This window comes from Diadema antillarum, unplaced genomic scaffold (genome assembly GCF_040938485.1).
Source record: "Diadema antillarum isolate AM-2024a unplaced genomic scaffold, OU_Dant_1.0 seq00000345_RagTag, whole genome shotgun sequence".
NCBI classification, from domain to species: domain Eukaryota; kingdom Metazoa; phylum Echinodermata; class Echinoidea; order Diadematoida; family Diadematidae; genus Diadema; species Diadema antillarum.
The window spans coordinates 944,525-963,500 of record NW_027271356.1 but is presented as its reverse complement, the minus strand read 5'-3'; the positions used below and the strand labels follow the sequence as shown (position 1 = coordinate 963,500).

General features: G+C 39.3%; 1 protein-coding gene across 1 annotated transcript in view; it reads left to right on the top strand.

Annotated features, from left to right (window-relative positions):
• The first annotated feature begins 328 nt into the window (after nt 1–328).
• Nucleotides 329–18,976, top strand: part of LOC139730956 (LHFPL tetraspan subfamily member 2a protein-like) — a 50,456-nt gene continuing 31,808 nt past the window's right edge. The window contains exons 1-2 of the mRNA XM_071641837.1: nt 329–772; nt 6,380–6,977. Coding sequence (XP_071497938.1) covers nt 6,503–6,977 — 475 coding nt within the window. The 5' untranslated portion in view covers nt 329–772; nt 6,380–6,502. The remainder of the gene's footprint in view (nt 773–6,379; nt 6,978–18,976) is intronic.

The window sequence follows — 18,976 nt, the reverse complement described above, 5'->3', positions numbered from 1 at the left end:
ATGATAAAAAGTGTCTGTAACACTGTATAATTGGTACAACCAATCTTACTTTTTTTATTTCATCATTTAGTAGTAAAGGTACTCCCCCTACTTAAAAATAGAACGGCCCATCACAAGCGCCAGTAACTTCCTTCTCTCAGCTTTTATCAGCATAAGGGAATCACCACATACACACATTATACACACACACACACACAAGCAAACACGCACCTGCTGCGGCTGGTCCTCGTTCTGAAATGCGGCCTAGATAAGGGGGCGTGTTTACTAAGGAACTTTGTACTTTGATGGACATTGATAAAACAACGGGTGAAGTTCTCTTTAGGAAACATTCGAGTTCATGCTGTGGTCTAGTGGGCCAGCGTCCCGGGACTTATCTCGCAATTAGCGCTTGCCTGTCTGGCAGTCGCACCGCTCTGGCCTGAACGAGGGAGGATAAAGCTTTGAATACTTTCGCTATTCAACCAAACCTTTGCTGAGGGAAAGATACTGGTAAACATAAATCCCGGAGGTGTATTGATTGATTATTTGTCACTTTACGATTCATCACAAGGCTATCGTGTGCACCGCTCCATAAGTAGGTCTATTGTTTTTGTAAGGCGGCATTTCAGACTGCTGTTTACAAACTAAAGTCAAAGATATTGTGCATGTCACGTGTGGGCCTATTCTGGTGTCATCTCGTTGAAGTTGCAAGAGGAGGCGACGTGGTAATTCGGAGGCGACGTGGTAATTCGGAGATTTCAACTCATCAATGAGTGAGGATATTGATGCCTTGGTGAGTTTTGTTTTTGTTTTTGTTTTTGTTTTATTTTTTATTATTAACTAGAAAAATCGCTGACACGGTAGGTGAATCAGCTAACTCTCCAGACTCCAGTTTGGACCTTTATGGCTTTAGTTTTTATGCTCTCTTACTCAGTTTATACTCCATGGACAAGGTGTCGCCCTCTCTTCCACCTCCCTGCCGGCTGCCCTGGTATTAGCCCCTTCAAGTTCATGGTGTGTTTTGGAGGATAATCTGCACGAGTATGGAGGTTGGATGAATGGATGGGTAGAATGGTGAGATAGGGGATGGACAAAGAGAGAGAGAGATAGAAAGATGGAGAGACAGGTAGTTTATTTTTTATAGACTTTACACATGAAAGTAATGTCGATGTATTACTATTATTATCTGAGGAGTGAGGAGCTTCTGATTTTTATATCATTCATAGTCATGTGAAGCCCTGCTTGTGCATGTGCTGATGTACTGATAGGTAATGGATGTCAAAGAAATGTACTATCATTTACAATGTACAGCATGCGCCAATGTTGAGATTCATCCAGATTCAGTTGACATTATAACAGCCTAACAGGAGCCTTGTATCCAGTCACATGTAGCTTTAACTGCGACCAGCCCCAACGTGCAGCGCCGCGTGTTGGGGCTGCGCCGTTTTCGCATTCAGATCTTAATGTTGTACAAAACGAGTGCCGTTCCGGCGCTATATTTCCTTAATTTTTCAACAAAAACTACTAGGAATACTTTATGGGTCGATTAAACCTAAATGAATCAAATCGGTGACTGTTTGATGCATTTCGTTACTTATGATGCAGAAAATGTTGTCTTATAAGGCTAATTATCTTCAGCTCACCGATGCTCACTAACATTGCATGCTAGCCTTTTGTCAAGGCCCTCTCGCTGTAACGGACGAGCGAAGGGACGAGCGAAGCGAGTCGACTACCTTACTCGGCTGGGCTCTCTACACCATACAGCGAGAGGGCCTTGACAAAAGGCTATGTATTACTCGCTACATGCGTAAATTGTGTAAATATTCCTTGAGGAATGACAAATGCCAAATAAATTCAAAAATTAAATTCATGCGTAGATGCTTACTAATGGATATACACGTTCAAAATGGTAGCACGGCTCTCCCACTAGGGCAGGCCGCTAACTCCTAAAAAATGTGGAAAATTTTGCAGTTTCCAGATAAATTGGTGAAAAGAACCAACCAAGGCAATGGGGTAATGTATATTTCACTTTTTTATTGTCACTGTGTTTATGATAAAAAAAGAACCAAGGCAATTTACCCATGATTTATTTGTGAAGTCGCCGTATGTGGCAATAGGGAGTTGTTCATGATTCTCACTTTAGCGAAACTACGAGGTAGCCGCTAGGACCCCGCCGCATCATAGCGGCGCGGTCTCCGGGGCTAATGTAGCTTCTGATTTTTATATCATTCATAGTCATGTGTGAGTAGCTTGGCAATTTTAAACCTGAAATACAATTTTACTTGCCCCGGCAAGTGGGCAGTTGCTGATGTCAAGCCCTGCTTGTGCATGTACTGATAGATAATGGATGTCAAAGAAATGCACTATCATTTACAGCATGCGCGGATGTTGAGATTCATCCAGATTCAGTTGACATCGTAACTAAACCAACAGCCTAACAGGAGCCTTGTATCCAGTCACATGTAGCTTTGCATAGCAGAGTTTGTTTTGACTTTGCTGGTTTCTGATGAAGGTGTGATGACCTGCTTGCCATACAGTTTTTTCATGTACAATAAAGTATGATGTGACCAAAAAACAAAAGGAAACAAAAGAAACAAAATGTAAGGCATGTTTTGACTCAATGATCTTCATCCGGTGGATGTCATTAGTCATTTGTTCATTTGGGAGTCCTTGGGTGTCGTAAGTTCATGCAGGGTTCTTTGATCTGTCTGAAGTGATGTTATGATTGATGATTTCTACTCTTAATTCCATTAGTGTAATAGTGATATTGATACTTGTACACATATGTCATTTCAATACATGGCAGGAATGAAGAGAAAGAGTGAGCCAATACGCCTTTCATCATTGACTACACTTGTACATTTCGTTTAGAAACTCCCGAAGTATTTCAGTATTAGATCTGTAAACCATTCCCATTGCAGTTTCTCACATAATACAACACTGCACACTGGCACTGGTCCAACACTCCCCGACCAGTAAAAATCACTGTCTGATCCGTAACTTTTTTAGGAATGGTGTAAAAGATGGAAAAACTGGGGAGTCTGGTCCAACAGACAGGTCAGACCAGTAGAAAAAAAAAATGGGCTAGTGTGCAGCCCTGCATAATATCTGTTACATAATGTATCTCATGTTGTGAATTTTACAAATTTGAACTCCTTTTTTTATTTGCACAGAAGAGGATGAAGCTGTTAGGGTTTGTTTTTCTTTTGTTTAAAAACAACATGGCAAGTGTGTCTTTGTTGCTTCTTGTGCTGAGTCCAAGTACATGTGGTGTGTAGCTGATGAGAACGAGATGTGGTACTTCCTTTATAGACTCTATGGTTACATTATTTGTCTAATCGATGGCACCATTCTGGGTAGTCCTTTCTGGTCTGGGATCAGCCACTGTTTACACAGCAAATTAGATTTTATAATCACATGATTGCCTACACTTGGAGCAAGACCTGGTTTGATTACCTCCCACATATACTGAATCCCATGCAACAATTAATGCTGAAGCTTTCAAGCCGCAAAGCATGCAATTACTAATCACTGAGTCAAATCCAGAAGATTTTCTGTGCAAGGCTGTGAATTGTTTGCCATCATTACAGTGCCCGGATGTTAAGTTCATACATGGGCAATCACACGTAGCAAAAAAATTGGCACATGAGCCAAGAGTATGTAGCCTGAACGACATGCATTGCTTGCATCTATCAAAGATTACACGAAGGGCACCTAAATTTTTATTCCTACCATAACTTTGTAGTGTTCCTCTGCTAAATGATATTTGCCTTATAAAATGTAGAATGTATGTATAAGACTTACAGTTTTTATTGTCCATTATAATCAAGGATCTTTTATCAACTCAATTCTGAAAGCGGTCATGACTGAAATATCGAGAGACAAAGGGACATTTTGGAAATCACCTAACTCACAGCTAGTGCAGTGAACTTCCTATCCTTTGTGTCTTTTTACTCAGAGGACTGTGTGATTACTGAAGCAGTACGGAGGCTCACTGAACATTCACAATAACCTACCTATTTCTTTTCTAATGTCCCAGCATAATTGCCCTGTTTGTCAGATAGATGACAAGTTACTTGCAACCAACAGACCTTTCTAATTGGATCCACAGATTATAATAGTTCAGGTGTGCCAAACTAACAGGTACTAGGGTATCAATGACTAACTGTGTGAGGAGTGTTGTGTGGGAAGAGGGTACCAGCAACCTGTCCCGGCAAATATTTTATTGTCTACGGAATCATTGGTGCAGTATTACAATCTACCAGCTTTTTTGTAGTCATGTATTAAATTTCCTACACCATGAAATCTGCAAAAGAAATTATAATCAGCAACACCTTCAATTCCTTTCTCATGATCCAATTTGAGAATGGATACAAATTCATGGGAAGGAAAGTGCAGTCATGCGGAAATAAGTAAATTTTACATCCAAGTGCAAAGTGTGGGAAGACCAAATAACAATATAATTTGTTCAAGGATATATGTTAACTTCACCAACCCTACACTCACGACTGACATTCTTTTATCCACCTAGGGTTAGTTTAGATTCAGTATTAGGTTTGATGAGAAAATGTTAGGAGCAGTACCGTGTACCCGGTACTCTTCCACCTCCCTGGTGGTACCCAACCTTCCAACAGTCAGTCTTGGGCCAATTTGTAGATTAAAAGGTATTGATAGGTTGATTAAGACAGGGCTAACTCGGTATAAGCTGGAAGGTACCAGTGACGCACTGCAATATCGTCTGTCATTGACAACTGCGAGATCTAAAAAAGCACAATATTTTCGTGAAAAGTGCAAGGCAACTGCCATAAAGCCACTCAAAACTGTGCCTGCAAATTTGCAGAGCTCTACCTGGAGTGCAGTTTTCCCAAATTTGTTATAAATCGTATTTTGCGGTGAGGATTCACACAACTCTGGAACAGGCAAACCACTATTCTTTACATGAACTCCCACCCAATGTTTAGATTCTTCATGGGGCCACACACATATACAAGTTGTAACATACAGCCATGTGTACCTGCCTGAGCCACTGGGTATTGTGCATATTTTATACATTCACATCATAACAAATATAATATGGAAGCAAATACCTGTGATCTTTTTGTTGCAGTGTGAACGGAAAGTTCATACATCACATTGTTGTTGTTTTTTGATTGAATAACTTGAAATCTCAGAGGAAGAATCATTTGGCCAGCTAGTAGACATGATAGTCTTGCCCTTTAGCTATGAAAGTTTGAAAGTCTTCACCTGGCACCTCACAAGGGCTTAATCCCAAAGAAACCTTCACAGTCAGCAAACAGGATTTGTTCTCTAATAATCTGGGCTCCATTACGTCCAGAGGTTTCTTATTGCCAGCTGTGATTCCTATTCTTATAAATGTACTCCTGTGGAATCAGTTGCTTGAAAGAGTCAAGCCACATGAAAAACTTTGACTAATCACAGAATACTTAAAAAGAATAAAGAAAGAAGATGCCACTATACTGCTGAATGAGCATTGTATTCTGCTTGACTACTTCGTCGTACCCATGGAGTGGAACCATTTATAATCAGTTGCAACACTCACTAATCTTACTACATTAAAAAAAGGATTAATCTTACTGATCCTTGTCGTTTTTGTTCAAATGACTTTTGTACTATACACACATAATATTCTGAGGATTAAGAGAAAAGGAGGCTGCATATAGTTTTGTTCTGATGCAACAGACAGTTAATTCTCTATGTACATTTAAAGGCCTTTTCTACCCTTTTTAAAACTACACTTGTACAATGATGCATTTTTCTCTGAAGGCCCTTGTCTTCTAAAAGTCTTTTTGGATCTTAACACGAAGTGGGCTCAACATGGTTTGAAAGGAAAGCTTATAAATTTGATAGACAAGTGCAACGTGCAGATTATCAGTAGAGCAACAGCAAACCTACCCTTTGCATCTTAAGGCAAACTTGAAAGGAGAAAAAAAAAAGAAAATTGATATAAAGGAAAAAATAATATCCTCAGGGAGCATCAAAGAATTATTTCATTCTGCAAAACTGAAGTTTGTAGGTTGAGCTAAAATACTCTGTCTGTACTTTTCAGGCAGCAAATGCTATCTTTGTAAGATCCTGGAGGAATCTTAAAGATGCAACTCCTAAACTTGTAAAAGACATGATTTATCAAAGGATGGCAACTTTATTCCTGATTCACTATGTGGTTGTGAAGTACAAGCTAAATATATGAACTATGACATTAAAGGCTACCATATTCACTCATCTTTAATGAAAATAAGGGGACACTACAGGAAAATGCTTCGTTACATCACCACATTGAATACTTACGGGAGTCTGTGTTCATTCTCTAAATGTGCTACATCTCTGATGACTGTCTTTGTCATTGACTCACAGTCTTTTCTATCATCTTGTTTTGCTTTAGGAAGAGACCAGCGGAAGAAAGAAGACCAAGTGTATTGCTCTTAAAAAAAAATAAAGTTAAACTGACAACTCAGTCAGCTGTAGTTCTACATTGAAGAGGAGCTATCCCAGGTGAGAAGTCAAAATGTGCTACGTCATCATAACCATCCGTTCTCTCTTCTGGACCCTCCTGAGCATTGCCATCGTTCTGGGTCACCTTGTCGCGCTGATGACATCGTACTGGTTGCTAGGAGAGGAAGAGATGTTATTGGGCAGCAGCAACCTGTACAGTACGGACAATTCCACTCTGCCTGTGGATGTACTCGAGCCCTCGGATACATACACGCCAACCTTGGGCATCTTCGTCAGGTGTTCGCAAATCTTCCGTGCGGCAGAGCCTGATGCGAGCGAACCGGTCCTTAACCCAGTCGAATGCACGTCCTACATCAATTCTTTCATGGATATACCTAGCGGGTTCTGGAGGGCATTAGCCGTCTTCTACGGAGCTGGATTCTTTGTGTTGGTTGTGGTGGCGCTGCTCTCCGTGTTCAGTCTGTGCTTCCAGAGTTTGTGCAAGAAGAGTTTGTTCACAGTCTGTGGTGCCATCCAAGCAATGGCAGGTAAGAATTTCATCTTATTTCTTTTTAAAAAATCTTTATTCAGGAAAGCATTTAAAAAAACAAAATACAAAATTCCTGGAGAGGGTTTTTTGATTCTGCTTTTACACTCACATATACCTGTTGTCTAGCAACATCCCAATGAAAAACTGTAATGTGCTTAAAAAATTTGTTTCGTTTTTTTGTTCTGTTTTTGGTGGCAATGTAAATGCCCTTAGTGTGGCATTTGAAAAAGTAAAAAGCAGAATTGACACCTGTCAGGTAGAGTCAACTGTGTGGTCTCAACTCGTATTCATGACTAAAAGCTTGCTGGCAACATCACAGAACCTAGTTGATCAGTTGAGATGTGTTGACATTTGAAGGTTGAGTGTACTTCAGGGATAAATAAAGAGAGCCTAGTGGACGTTTATCCCTGAAGCTCCTACCCCTACAGGTCAAATAATGACAACAAGACTTTCTCTACACTACACAATTAAGCCACTACAAGACTATAATATGTGTGTGTCTTCCAAATGTCCATCTTTCCGCAACCTGTTCTGTCGGTCCTCAGTCATTCCTCACTTCTGTCTAAAAAGATCCAAATGGGCAAATGGAGGGGTCATCCAGAGGCCTAGGTCTTCCATCCCATGGCTGAATGACCGTGAATACTGGCATAATTGGACCCCATTCTCAGGCTGATTTGTCAGACCTAAAGTGCAGCGTGAATGGAATCAATTGTATGCATTGTGTAAACATTGATTTTTTCTTTCCTCTCCCTCTCTTTGGTGCTCAAAAGCCAAATTTCAGACACAAACTTTTGGGCGATATCTTTGTCTTCCACAGGTTTCACTGCAGGAGCAGGGAGGTGGGAAAGAAAAAGACCTCATCTCCCTGGTGGAAGTTAGATATGGATACCGGTACTTCAAGAATGAAATGGGGGGGGGGGGGGGGAGGGTTGACTTTGTGTGTATGTGTATGTGTGTGTTTGTGTGCATATGCATTCGTGTGTGCATATCCTAGTCGAGAAGAATTAGCAGAGAAGATTTTGATCTGTTTGAATTGTAATTGAGTGATGTTCGTTTACACTGTGTAGTCGGGTTCCCAATTACAGATGGAAAGAAGAGGAGGGGAGGGGATAGGCTATGTAGTTACGAATTGCCTGAGAGTTGGTATTAATTACTTGAAAGTTTCGTGATATTTTGAAAGTCTTGTGGTATTTTGTGGTGCTTTGTCATAGGAATTTATTTACCTCACTCTGGAAGAAGCATATTTGTGGCTTCTGATTGTGCTATCATATTTGCTATTGAGTTACTTACAAATTTACAGCATGCCTTGCTTTATAGTGACTCAATCAACATTAACTGGCTGGTACGACATAAAATGTGCATTTGAAAACTGAATGTCAAATTTATGTCATACAGCTCAGTTGTGCGAAAATGTGTTCATACCAAATAACAAAGACGCATGCACACACATACATCAAACATATCCCATGCATTACATAATGGCAAAGTGACCAATAAATATGAAAGTCTGAACTCCTTTTCTCAATGGATGTGGCATAAAATGCTTGGGACAAGGTACATGTACTTTGTAACACATATTGTCTTTTATTAGTGGAAAAATGAGCAAAGAAAATGGGATTCCATCGAGCTTGAAAGGAAATATCAAGAAGCCTGTTTATGAGCGATGGCAGAATTTCATAACACGCTCACTTGGTAAAGTACATGTACATGCTGTACAGGTATGTGTCTGGGATTTTGCTGTTCACGAGAAAAAACAAAACAAACTAAATTCTGTACAGCCACTGTGGGTGAATGCCTAACAGCCAACTTCCTATGATCTTTCAGACACTCTAACCGCTTTGCACTCCTTCTGCAATGAAAAAAGATTCACCTGATCTTGTTGCAAGCTTTGTGCGATCCGTTGACGTCAATCTTAGGAGATTACATAAGACATACTACCTGATTTGCGAGGATAAAAGGGGAGGCCCTTTATTTTTTTTTTCTGAGAATCACATCACATATTTGTTGATGATGGAAAGAATACAGGAAAAGGGGAATTTGACAGAAAACAGACACTCCCTAGTCAGTCCTCATGGATGTAAGGCCTGTAGGGATCATTAGTTGCATTTATACATGTACACCATTTGTGATTTTCAGATTTTTTTTTCCCATTCTGAAAACCCACACAAAAATTATACTGCTAGACATATTCATGAGGGGTAGGCCCTATAGGAACAGGTCTCTGAAAATGTGGACTCATATGCACTTACTCATGTCTTCAGATAAAACCCTCATTTAGCACACAAATCACATGATTCAGTTCATATTCATGTGCAGTGTATCGTGCAACAACTGGTCCATTTACTCTAGTTTTGTTTTTGTTCTTTTTTTTTTTGCCGCCCCGTACACGTGCCCCTCCCCCCCCCCCCCCCCCACTCAAACACTATCAAAGATCATGCGAAGGCTTGTGTCTGACAATATGAAAATTGTCATTTCTTGTAAAGAATTAGTAGAACTTTAGATTCATTATGCACACTGAATAAAAGTTGTGAAGATTGAAACATGTTCAAACAGTACCATCTCTGCTCTGACAAAGTGCATGCACCATTTTATCTCAAATTTGGGCTGGTTTTCTGTCTTACTTTTGAGATTTCGACATGTCTGTAGTTTAAAAAAAAATCAACAAATCTGTAGTAACAGAATTACCAGATGTGTCAATGCATTTTATTTCTTTTTCTGGAAACTGATGGACAGAAATGGCATGGCTGAAAGATGTTGAACAAAAGATGTTCAGCAAATAAAGCTCATATTCTTGGGGAAAATTCAGCATAGACAGTGACCCCTAGACCATGGTGAAAGAGACTTGTACAATGTATATTTCACATTTCATTCCATGACTCTGCAGGCATGCAAAATATTGATCTGCATTGGCCCAAATTAGATGTAAAAATATAACTCAATACAAGCATCTGCCCACACTTGTGTACATACAAGGACAATTGATGAAGGGCACCATCTGCTATGGAAGAGGAAGAGGAGTGGGAAAAAAAATCTGACTGCAGGAAATATCTAACATCAGACTAATTGGTTTGTGTCATCATCGTATTGAGGGGTGCCACTTAACTGTGCAGGCTAGCCACATAGAATGACAAAATGATGTACATAATCTGCTGATGTCAGAAAGTTGTACTATATCACTCCATTGTTCCATCTTTTGGGTCTGACATGTACAGCTATATCATCTATTAAAAACAATGTGAACAGGGCATTATTGATTTCTAACACTTTGTGAGGGTGGTGTGATGTAGTTTTTACACAGAACACCTGTTCCTTGGAGTCAATCATATCTACCATAATAGTCCAATCCTTTGGTCTTGCTTTCAGACAAGAAAAGAAAAAAAAAAAAACAAACTCTTCACCTGATTCATGACAATGAAAGCAAACTTGCTTGACTGCATTGGGCCACAAAGATGGAAGGTTTGGCATTCCATAATTGTCAAGTTCTGGGAGAAAATGCAGTGGTCTGGAATCTAGACTGACCTTCCCTGCGTTCACATTGTCCCCCGCGCCGCGGGGAAAGTCCCGAGCTGTGGGACTTTCTCCTCCAAAACCATAATGTGAACGCTCGCTGGGACTTGTCCCCTCGTCCCCGCGAATCAAGTCGGGTACGGGGACAAGATTTGGAGGGGAGAGTGACCTTGGGGCGAAATTGATAGCGTCCAGCTGTGGTCATCAAATGTGCGCATGCGCTGTGCCTGGCAGAGCTCGCCCCAAGCCCCAATTGCCCCCACAGCTCGGGGACAGATGTGATACCAATGTGAACGGTCAGTCGTAAAAAAGATAAGATCTCTTGAGGCTGTCCCCGCGGCGCGGGGGACAATGTGAACGCGGGGTCTATAGTATTATCCATTGATTTGTTATTACTCCGTATGCACAATGCATCAATAAATGCATGAGCACAAAGTGTAAAAGTATTGGAATTTGCGCTAACCTCTCCAATGTTACTGCCTACAGCTGAGCTGATGGGCCATGGTAGTTTGGAAGTTTAAAAGCGAAGCACAAAATTTCCATTTTTCCCAGTCTTAGAAGAAGAAGAATAGTCCTGACATGAACATCTTCATGATGTTCGCGGTAGAGCACATGCAAATGGTTTACCGGTACACGCTATTTTGATTTCCCTCACTTTTCAAACTTTTGAAGATGCTGAGAGTATTGGAGCACCCCATAGTTTCCAGGTAGGAAAATGATGTGCGTCATGCATAAATATCTAGGTTTTGTGAAAAGTTTAAGGTTCAGGTTTTTCACAGAGAGTTCAAGCATGATAATACATATATGAAAATTAGTTCTTTATTGCTATCAACAATGCTATCAAATTGAATAAGTATGCTACCAACAATAGCTACCATTAATATGTGCAAATGACACTGAAGTTTTGATTTGTTTTTTGATCATTTCATTCGTCTTTAACAATGCTAACATACAGAAAGTTTCTGAGTAATTGTCTGTATATCGAGTTGACAATGACATCCACTCAATCACATCCACATCCACATTCAATGACTTCTTGGTGTAGAAAGCAAAAATTTTGTGTAAGTACCAAGTCCTGAAGTACACAAAATGTGTACAAGAACGACAGCTTGCATCACTGTTAATGACATCCTCCTACAGTAAAGTATTAATCTGCGTGCTGTTGAATGTAATCTGCTTCAGATTTTTGCATGATATCTAAAAACATTTGCATTACTCGAGATGTACCAAGTCAATGCCTCTTATCAAAAATCTGAAGTGATTCATTGTGCTCTCTGAAGGCTAGAGATCATCATTCTGTTGCCTAAGATTAAAATGTAATTTTTCACGGACATATTTCATTCGTGGTCATTATTACCATTTGAAGAGGCTATCTCGGTGTGCACACGGTTCTGGCAATATCCCAGGTCATTACATCTCCTACTTGGTTATGTATGCATGTGTGTACCAGTCCCAGGTCACCAATAATCATTATCACCAATCTTTGAAATTGTGATTGGACGACAAGAAAACCCTGGATGATTCTGCTGAGTCATAGTTGAGTGGCCTCTCTTCCCAGCACTCCCTTTTCTTTTACTCTTTATTCTTTCTTTCCTCCCTTCTCTCTCTCTCCTTTCTTTCCCTCACTCTCTCTCTCTCATTTTTCTCTCTGCACATACTTAAAGTTACATGTCAATCCATCCTTCATAGTCAAAACCAGACACTGTCAGAAAATATGTAATAAAACGTCTCCTCGGTCCGAGTCAGACAATGGCATGAATAGATGGAATCGTGACGGCCGCACAATGTGCTCATCAGCCATCCGTGACGAGAGGAAATAAACCGGTCCTAGAGTGCATTGTCTCTCTCTCTCTTGTTTTTCTTTGCAATCTAATTTTTTCAAACTATCCAGACATCATTTCGGGAAGTGACTCACGCCCGTGTGCTGACTGAAAATATCTTTCAACTTCCCGGTTTGTTTTTTTTCTCCCTCTCTTTTTTCTTCCTTCTTCTTCTTCATTTTCTTCTTTTCCAGAATCTATCTATTTTCATAGCTGTTTCATATTGTGTTACCTCAGGGCAGGGAAAGTGGTGTGTGCTTGAGGCATATGATTCTAGTCCTGATTAGATGCAAGCTCGTGAAAATTGAATGAAGACCATGTGTTCATCAGATGATAAGCTCCATTTTATGGTGCTGACTCTTCTTCGGTGCTGACTCTTCTTCTAGAGGGATAAGAATCCTGATCTCATAAATGGATCATAGTGGAGACTTAATGTGCAATGGGGAGATTGAAATTGTGATTCTCTGTACTTGTACATTATGGATCGGTATGACCAAAATGTTGCAAAAGCTTGCCTAATTTTTGCTCACACATTCTGTCGGCATTCTGGAATCAAATGTGAATGAACCATCATGAGGCATCTCTACTTTAAAGGGATGGTATAGTTTCTGTTGAGATGTGGGATTCAGACTTAAACATTTTGTGAGATGATTAGAAACCACTTATGAAATATGAAAGAGCATACAATTGTAAGAGAAATTCAAAGTTTATTTGATGAAAATTGGTTTTGAAATGTGTGAGATATCAAAAACAAAAGTACAACAAACAAAGTGGCCCTAATAAAAGGTGAGTCCCACTTTTTATTAGGACCTCTTTGGTTTTGGATATCTCAGCCATTTCAAAACCAATGTTCATGCAATAAACTTTGAATTCCTCCTAGAATTGTATGCTCTTTCATATCTTATAAAGAGGTTTTTCATTATTTCTCACAAAAAGGTTGGAAACCTGAAGTCCAATCTCAACCAATACAATACCATCCCTTTAATATACCACCAGAGTGTCCCTTTAACTCTTTATGTGCCATGGTGGAAACCCCCTGTGTGCCACATTATTCTGAGACACCAACGTAGCATTGGTAGTCATGCTTTGAGAAAACCTTCTGCTTTTCAAGTCTATGTAACGTCTACAGATTTCTGTTAAGCTGGACGTGCAGCGAGTAAAATTGTAGAGAAAATGTCAAGCTATGATTTGATGTAAATTGTATACAAATCGATGATTGGTTTTCTTTGCAATGACCAGTAGCTACATTACTCTAAAGGCATGATTTTTGCACGGAAAACAGTGACAGAAACTTAGAATTTACACGCAAATCTGTTAGGGAACACCGCTTGATAGTCAATCACCATATAAAATGCAAGCTATGTGAGACAAAAGGAAGTGCGAGAAAAGCTGTCATTGTACTGCGGCATTTGGCGATTTATTGATCAGTTTGGGCGGGATTGTGGGTTTGAGCAGAATATGCGAAGTTGGCACGCCGTCGACTGAGTCGGACGTGCGAACGTGGCACGTAAAGAGTTAATATACCACCAGAGTGTTCAGCGACCTGGTTGGAAAATTCCTTAACTCTCTGAGGATCACTGCCTCAAATATGAATTGTCACTAGTACAGTTTGTATTTCCTTTTGTGATGATAAAGGGTTAATGGCCATGTACAGAGAAAGTACATGTATACACATAGCAATCATGTAGCAGAGGCCTTACGGTCTCAATCTATCTTTGTTTTCTCATACCTATTCTCATCTTCGTGTCAGCTTTGTGACCTACAGTAATCGACTGAAATGAAATCAGTTCTGCCTTTGAAACATTTGAGATGTGAGAATAGATGCTTCAAAAATCAGTAAGCATTCACTGCAAATGAAATGTGAGTCAAAAGAGACTCCATTTCCCTATCTTCTTTAATCTGTCACAGTTCAAATGCAAAGTAAATGTCCATCAAATATCAATCATTTGGTCATATTTCAGTTGTTTCTCTACTAATAATTTTTGTTATGTGTTCATGCTTCTCTGTGAGAGAATTAACAAGGTATTTTTGACTTGTATCATGTTTTATTTAGATCTGTATTTTACACAATTTTATTTTTATATATTATACATGTATATTATATCATAAATTATTACTATGAGTACACTGTAGGCCCTACCTGTATAGAACAAATGGTTTCTATCACTAAAGGAGTATCTGGACACGTGATCTGCAAACTTGTATTCACCTTGTATGAAGACTACCAGACACCGCTCAGAGAAGAACTAGGATATACGTGAATCGTAATTAGCAGAAAATAGCATGTCCTGTCATCAACGATTCTTCGCATTCACTTCACCTCTTTTGTTGCCAAATGCAAGATATTTATGTTTCATTATTTAAATAGCAATAAGAGAAACTAAAAAAAAAAAAAAACTCTTGTGGATAAATGTAAGCTTGGACTGTATGATTTGCAGCGTGTCAGGAATGGGCAAATCTGAGGCAACAGCGAGAGAGATTGGCGGAGTTTTGGTGATCATGACCTTTAATTCCCAGGTCAGTGTTCCGGACTGCCGGCCTCTTTGAAATAGGATTAAGATTTAGTTTGAGGTGACTGGGCTAAGCCTTCCTTGTTCCTCAACCATAAATCACACTCGACGTGGCTTTGATTGGGGCAAAAAACAGAATCGCTTTTGACTCACCTTGCCTTTGGTGCAAAGAGAGTTTTTACTTTTTCTACTCTCTTAGGCCAGGAAAATGTCCCCCACCCCATCACAGATTATCAAAATGGATCATGTGTCCAAATTCCAGCCTGTCCCCTGAAAAAAAAAAGTCTTGAATGAAATTGCCACACTCAGTGTGATGGCATGAACAATAAAATGGTCTAAATTATTAATGTAATGATATTTAACAATGAATGATTATATATGAATAGGGGTCTAGAATTAATTGAAAAAGAGACATCCAAATGCTTGTTTCAGAATGACTTTACAACTGACATCTTGCATCCATACCCTCAATATGCCACTGAAACTACTTGCTTATGGTGATACCAGGTTCGATGAATTTGATATGCAGCAAGCAAGTGCATTGTTACACAATGTTTTCTATTGATGTACATTTGGTTTTCATCTGATTCTGCTGAGACTGACATGGCATTGGCATGTGCTATGAACCCATGACATTTCAGGAAGCCCCTGCAAAAAGTGATACACCAGCTCATCTTATGCCACCTTAACATTTTGAAAAAGAAAGGACATTGTTTAACAAGCGTGAATTGCATTGTTTCACATGACACTGTACTGTAAAGAAATCTAAAAGTTACTTGAAGACCAGTTTGAGCTTTCAAAGCATTTTGATATAATATCAAACTCATTCAAAAGCTAGGAGTTTGCAATGTTTATGATTTATAACTGTCACGAAATTGTACAAAAAGCATTTATGACAAGGAGGTATGAACTGGCTTAGAATTGAGGCACCTTCCTGCAACATTCTTCATTTCTCATCAGTGGGACACTGCCACTGGGACACAGGTGATTACACAGTTATACAGGTGACTACTATCATGAGGAAATTACATATCTCACACCTCCCGATCCAAGGATCGAACACCACTAGTATCCCCATGCTCTGGTACCATTGTACTTCAGTATTCATCATCATCTTGGCAGTGATCTCGTGCGGCCTACATGTACAGCACCTGTGGCGGAGCTATGACTCCGTGCATGCTGTGGTTAAAGGCACTGACTACGTTGTGGTGGCACAATGTCAGAAGTTTTCAAACTTTACTGTCTGGACTTCGTGATGATGTTCAAATTCATGTAAAAAACAAACAAACAAATAAACAAACAAAACTCTCCAGCATACACAATGTGTGTGAATTAGGCTTTCACTGAAAAGAGATCTGTTGAACAAATGTATCACCAAGCTGATGAACCATTTACTGTAGGGCCTAGATACATATATGCATGGTTTACTCACTGCCATATATTTTGCGGGTCTGTTATTTTCACGAGTCAGGTGCTACTCCCAAATTTCACAAACACATAAAAGTATTAACTTTAACCCCAACCTGAATGTGACATGCATGCATACATTTCTCCATCTGTTTTCTAACTCTATGATTGCAAAATAAACCACCCATGAAATTGTTGGGAAGTCCTGATTGACAAAAAAAAAATTAATCTTGCTAAATGTATGGCATGTTCAGTATTCTAAAACTAATCTCTATGGGAAATATTGACCATAATAGACTAGTAGTAAATCCAGTCACTCACAGGTTTTCACACTGCAGAAGCAGTTAGCGTGTAGGCCTACGCTGTATATTTATCCCTGACATTTGCATCGTGTCATGTTTGTACAATATCAGAAACTAGCTCAGATTTTTCAGACTAGAAAACATCATTGAATACCACCTTTAATGTCTGGTTAGTTGGCTGGAGGGAAGTGTGCTGCTCTGTGAGATGAGTCAATCTATTACGAGTTAAAGATCTCCATCAGTGCAATACATTGGGGGTTGAATGGAGGTCAATAGTTTGTTCACCTGTCACAGTGTGTACACCATATATCTTTAGGAGTACTGTAAAACTAGAATAGAAATGTTCGCATGCAGTTTAATTTCACGAGTTTTGTGAGAGCCAAGATTCGCAATAAGTAAAATGCACATGAAAGTTCTTGTCTACTCTATATATGCATTGAATGCCAGTAGCAATTAGCGAAAATTTCATGCTTCTAAAAAGTCTGTCGGCTACGATTAGTGAAAATTTCATGCTGCATAAATATCTTGCTTTACAGTAATGAATTTTGCAAATTGGGAATTGTCATACAATTTTGTGAGTGTTTGAATTTGTGATCAAGTACCGTAGTGACAAAATAAGAAATAACTGTTATTTCTTTTGAAAAAAAGAAGTAGTGATTTTCCACCTTGCAACATAAAGTGCATTTGTGTTACAGGTGGCAATAATGTTGCGAGTTATTAATACAGTATCAATTAATTTGTACAAATTCAGGTAACTAGATACTAACTCAGCAAGATATACCGCTACTGTGTATACAGTGCTTACTGTAGGGCAACCTGCAATTATCGACAAATAAAACCTGAAAGAAGCCTTAGATATTCTACTTAGGGCAAATACACACACACACACACACACACACACACACACATACAAATTGCGAATCAAATCTTACTTCCTCCTGGTAATGAAAAGGTCTGCAAAGAGAGGTGAGCACAAGCAATATGAAGTGAAGGAGTCAAGACTACTGTATCTGTATCAGTTTGGAAGAGCTAATGTTCACTGGAGGGGAAAAACTTTGGAATACTTTTTGATCAATGCAAATGTGTTTATTGGGACACGTTTCGTCATGAAGGACTCTGTCCAAAATGATTTGCAGAGGATTTTGATGGATTTCATGGAGAATTAGCCTCAGAGTTTAAAGAGATGAGCTCCACAAACATCCTGATCTTAGAGATGTTGGGATGAGGCATACCCCCCCCCCCCCCCAATCCAGTTACAGTCAAATGATATTATATAAAACCAGTTGCAGAGTCTTCCCATGGGATAGCCTTACAGATAATACACCTTAGCAGATATGGCACAAAAACATCACTGCTTAGTCTCCGTTGCCAAACCTGTTCGCATTGGCCTAGAGCTATCTTATCAAATATAAAACATTGTAAATTCTTTATGAATATCATTTGATTTTCCTCTTGCATATATACTCTTGATGATGACCAAAGATGTATCATAGTTTCTATTGTGTTTTGTGGAGGTTGGTGAAGAGTTAGAAAAAGAAAGTTTGTGTTAATATAATATATAATTTGAGTGACAACAATTTTCCAACAGTTTCATTTTGCTATCAACCTGTGGCTTGAATTCTGTTGGAAAATGACATAGAAGCATACAGCAAACTTTCAACATATAGCAAGCACAGCAATTGTTTCATATAGTAAGTCAATGTGCTGTGAAACTGGCATTTCAAGGGAAATATCAGCTTTATCTCGATGTCAAGTCAACATTGTATAAATATCTATTGGGAAGTGCAATGAATATGATTCTGTCTATAGGAGTTGAATAGTAAGGTAACTTCCATAAAACAGCAGTGTTGGAGGTATCCTAGTGAGAAAAAAAAATGCATTCTACAAAATATCCCCCATATTAACTCCTCTTTTATTTTCCAAGTCTAGTGCTGATTTTGTTAGAGCACTGTGGTACAATGGAGATTGCTCTGGATCTCATAGAGGAGATACTGGGTTCAGTTGCCTTCTTGTGTGTCACCTCCCTGGTTTGACCAAGGAGGTACTAGGCGAGCTTGCCTAGTACTGTATACGCTATAATTTTCGCGTACATAAATTTTCGCGAATTGTCGCTGTCACACATTTTCGCGAGTGGTTAAATTCGCGATTGGGGGACCAGAGAAAATATGAAGTGGCAAAGAAAGTGTGAATTTTCAACTTACTAGCAAATAAGAATGATACTAGTTATACACTGCATGAAAAAGACTTGCCAAACTCTGCGAACTAGTAAGTTAGAATTCAACATTTTTGAAGTGGTTAAGTCCATCGCGCTAAATTTCTGACGAGTGGTCCCCTCGTTATAGCGTTAATGGATTCGCTCTCTACAGTATTCGTAAGTAGACGTGGACGTGCGTAAACAAGCTTAGCCAGTATGGTCTGTTCGGTAAGCCGTGACATGGTATACTGGTACTG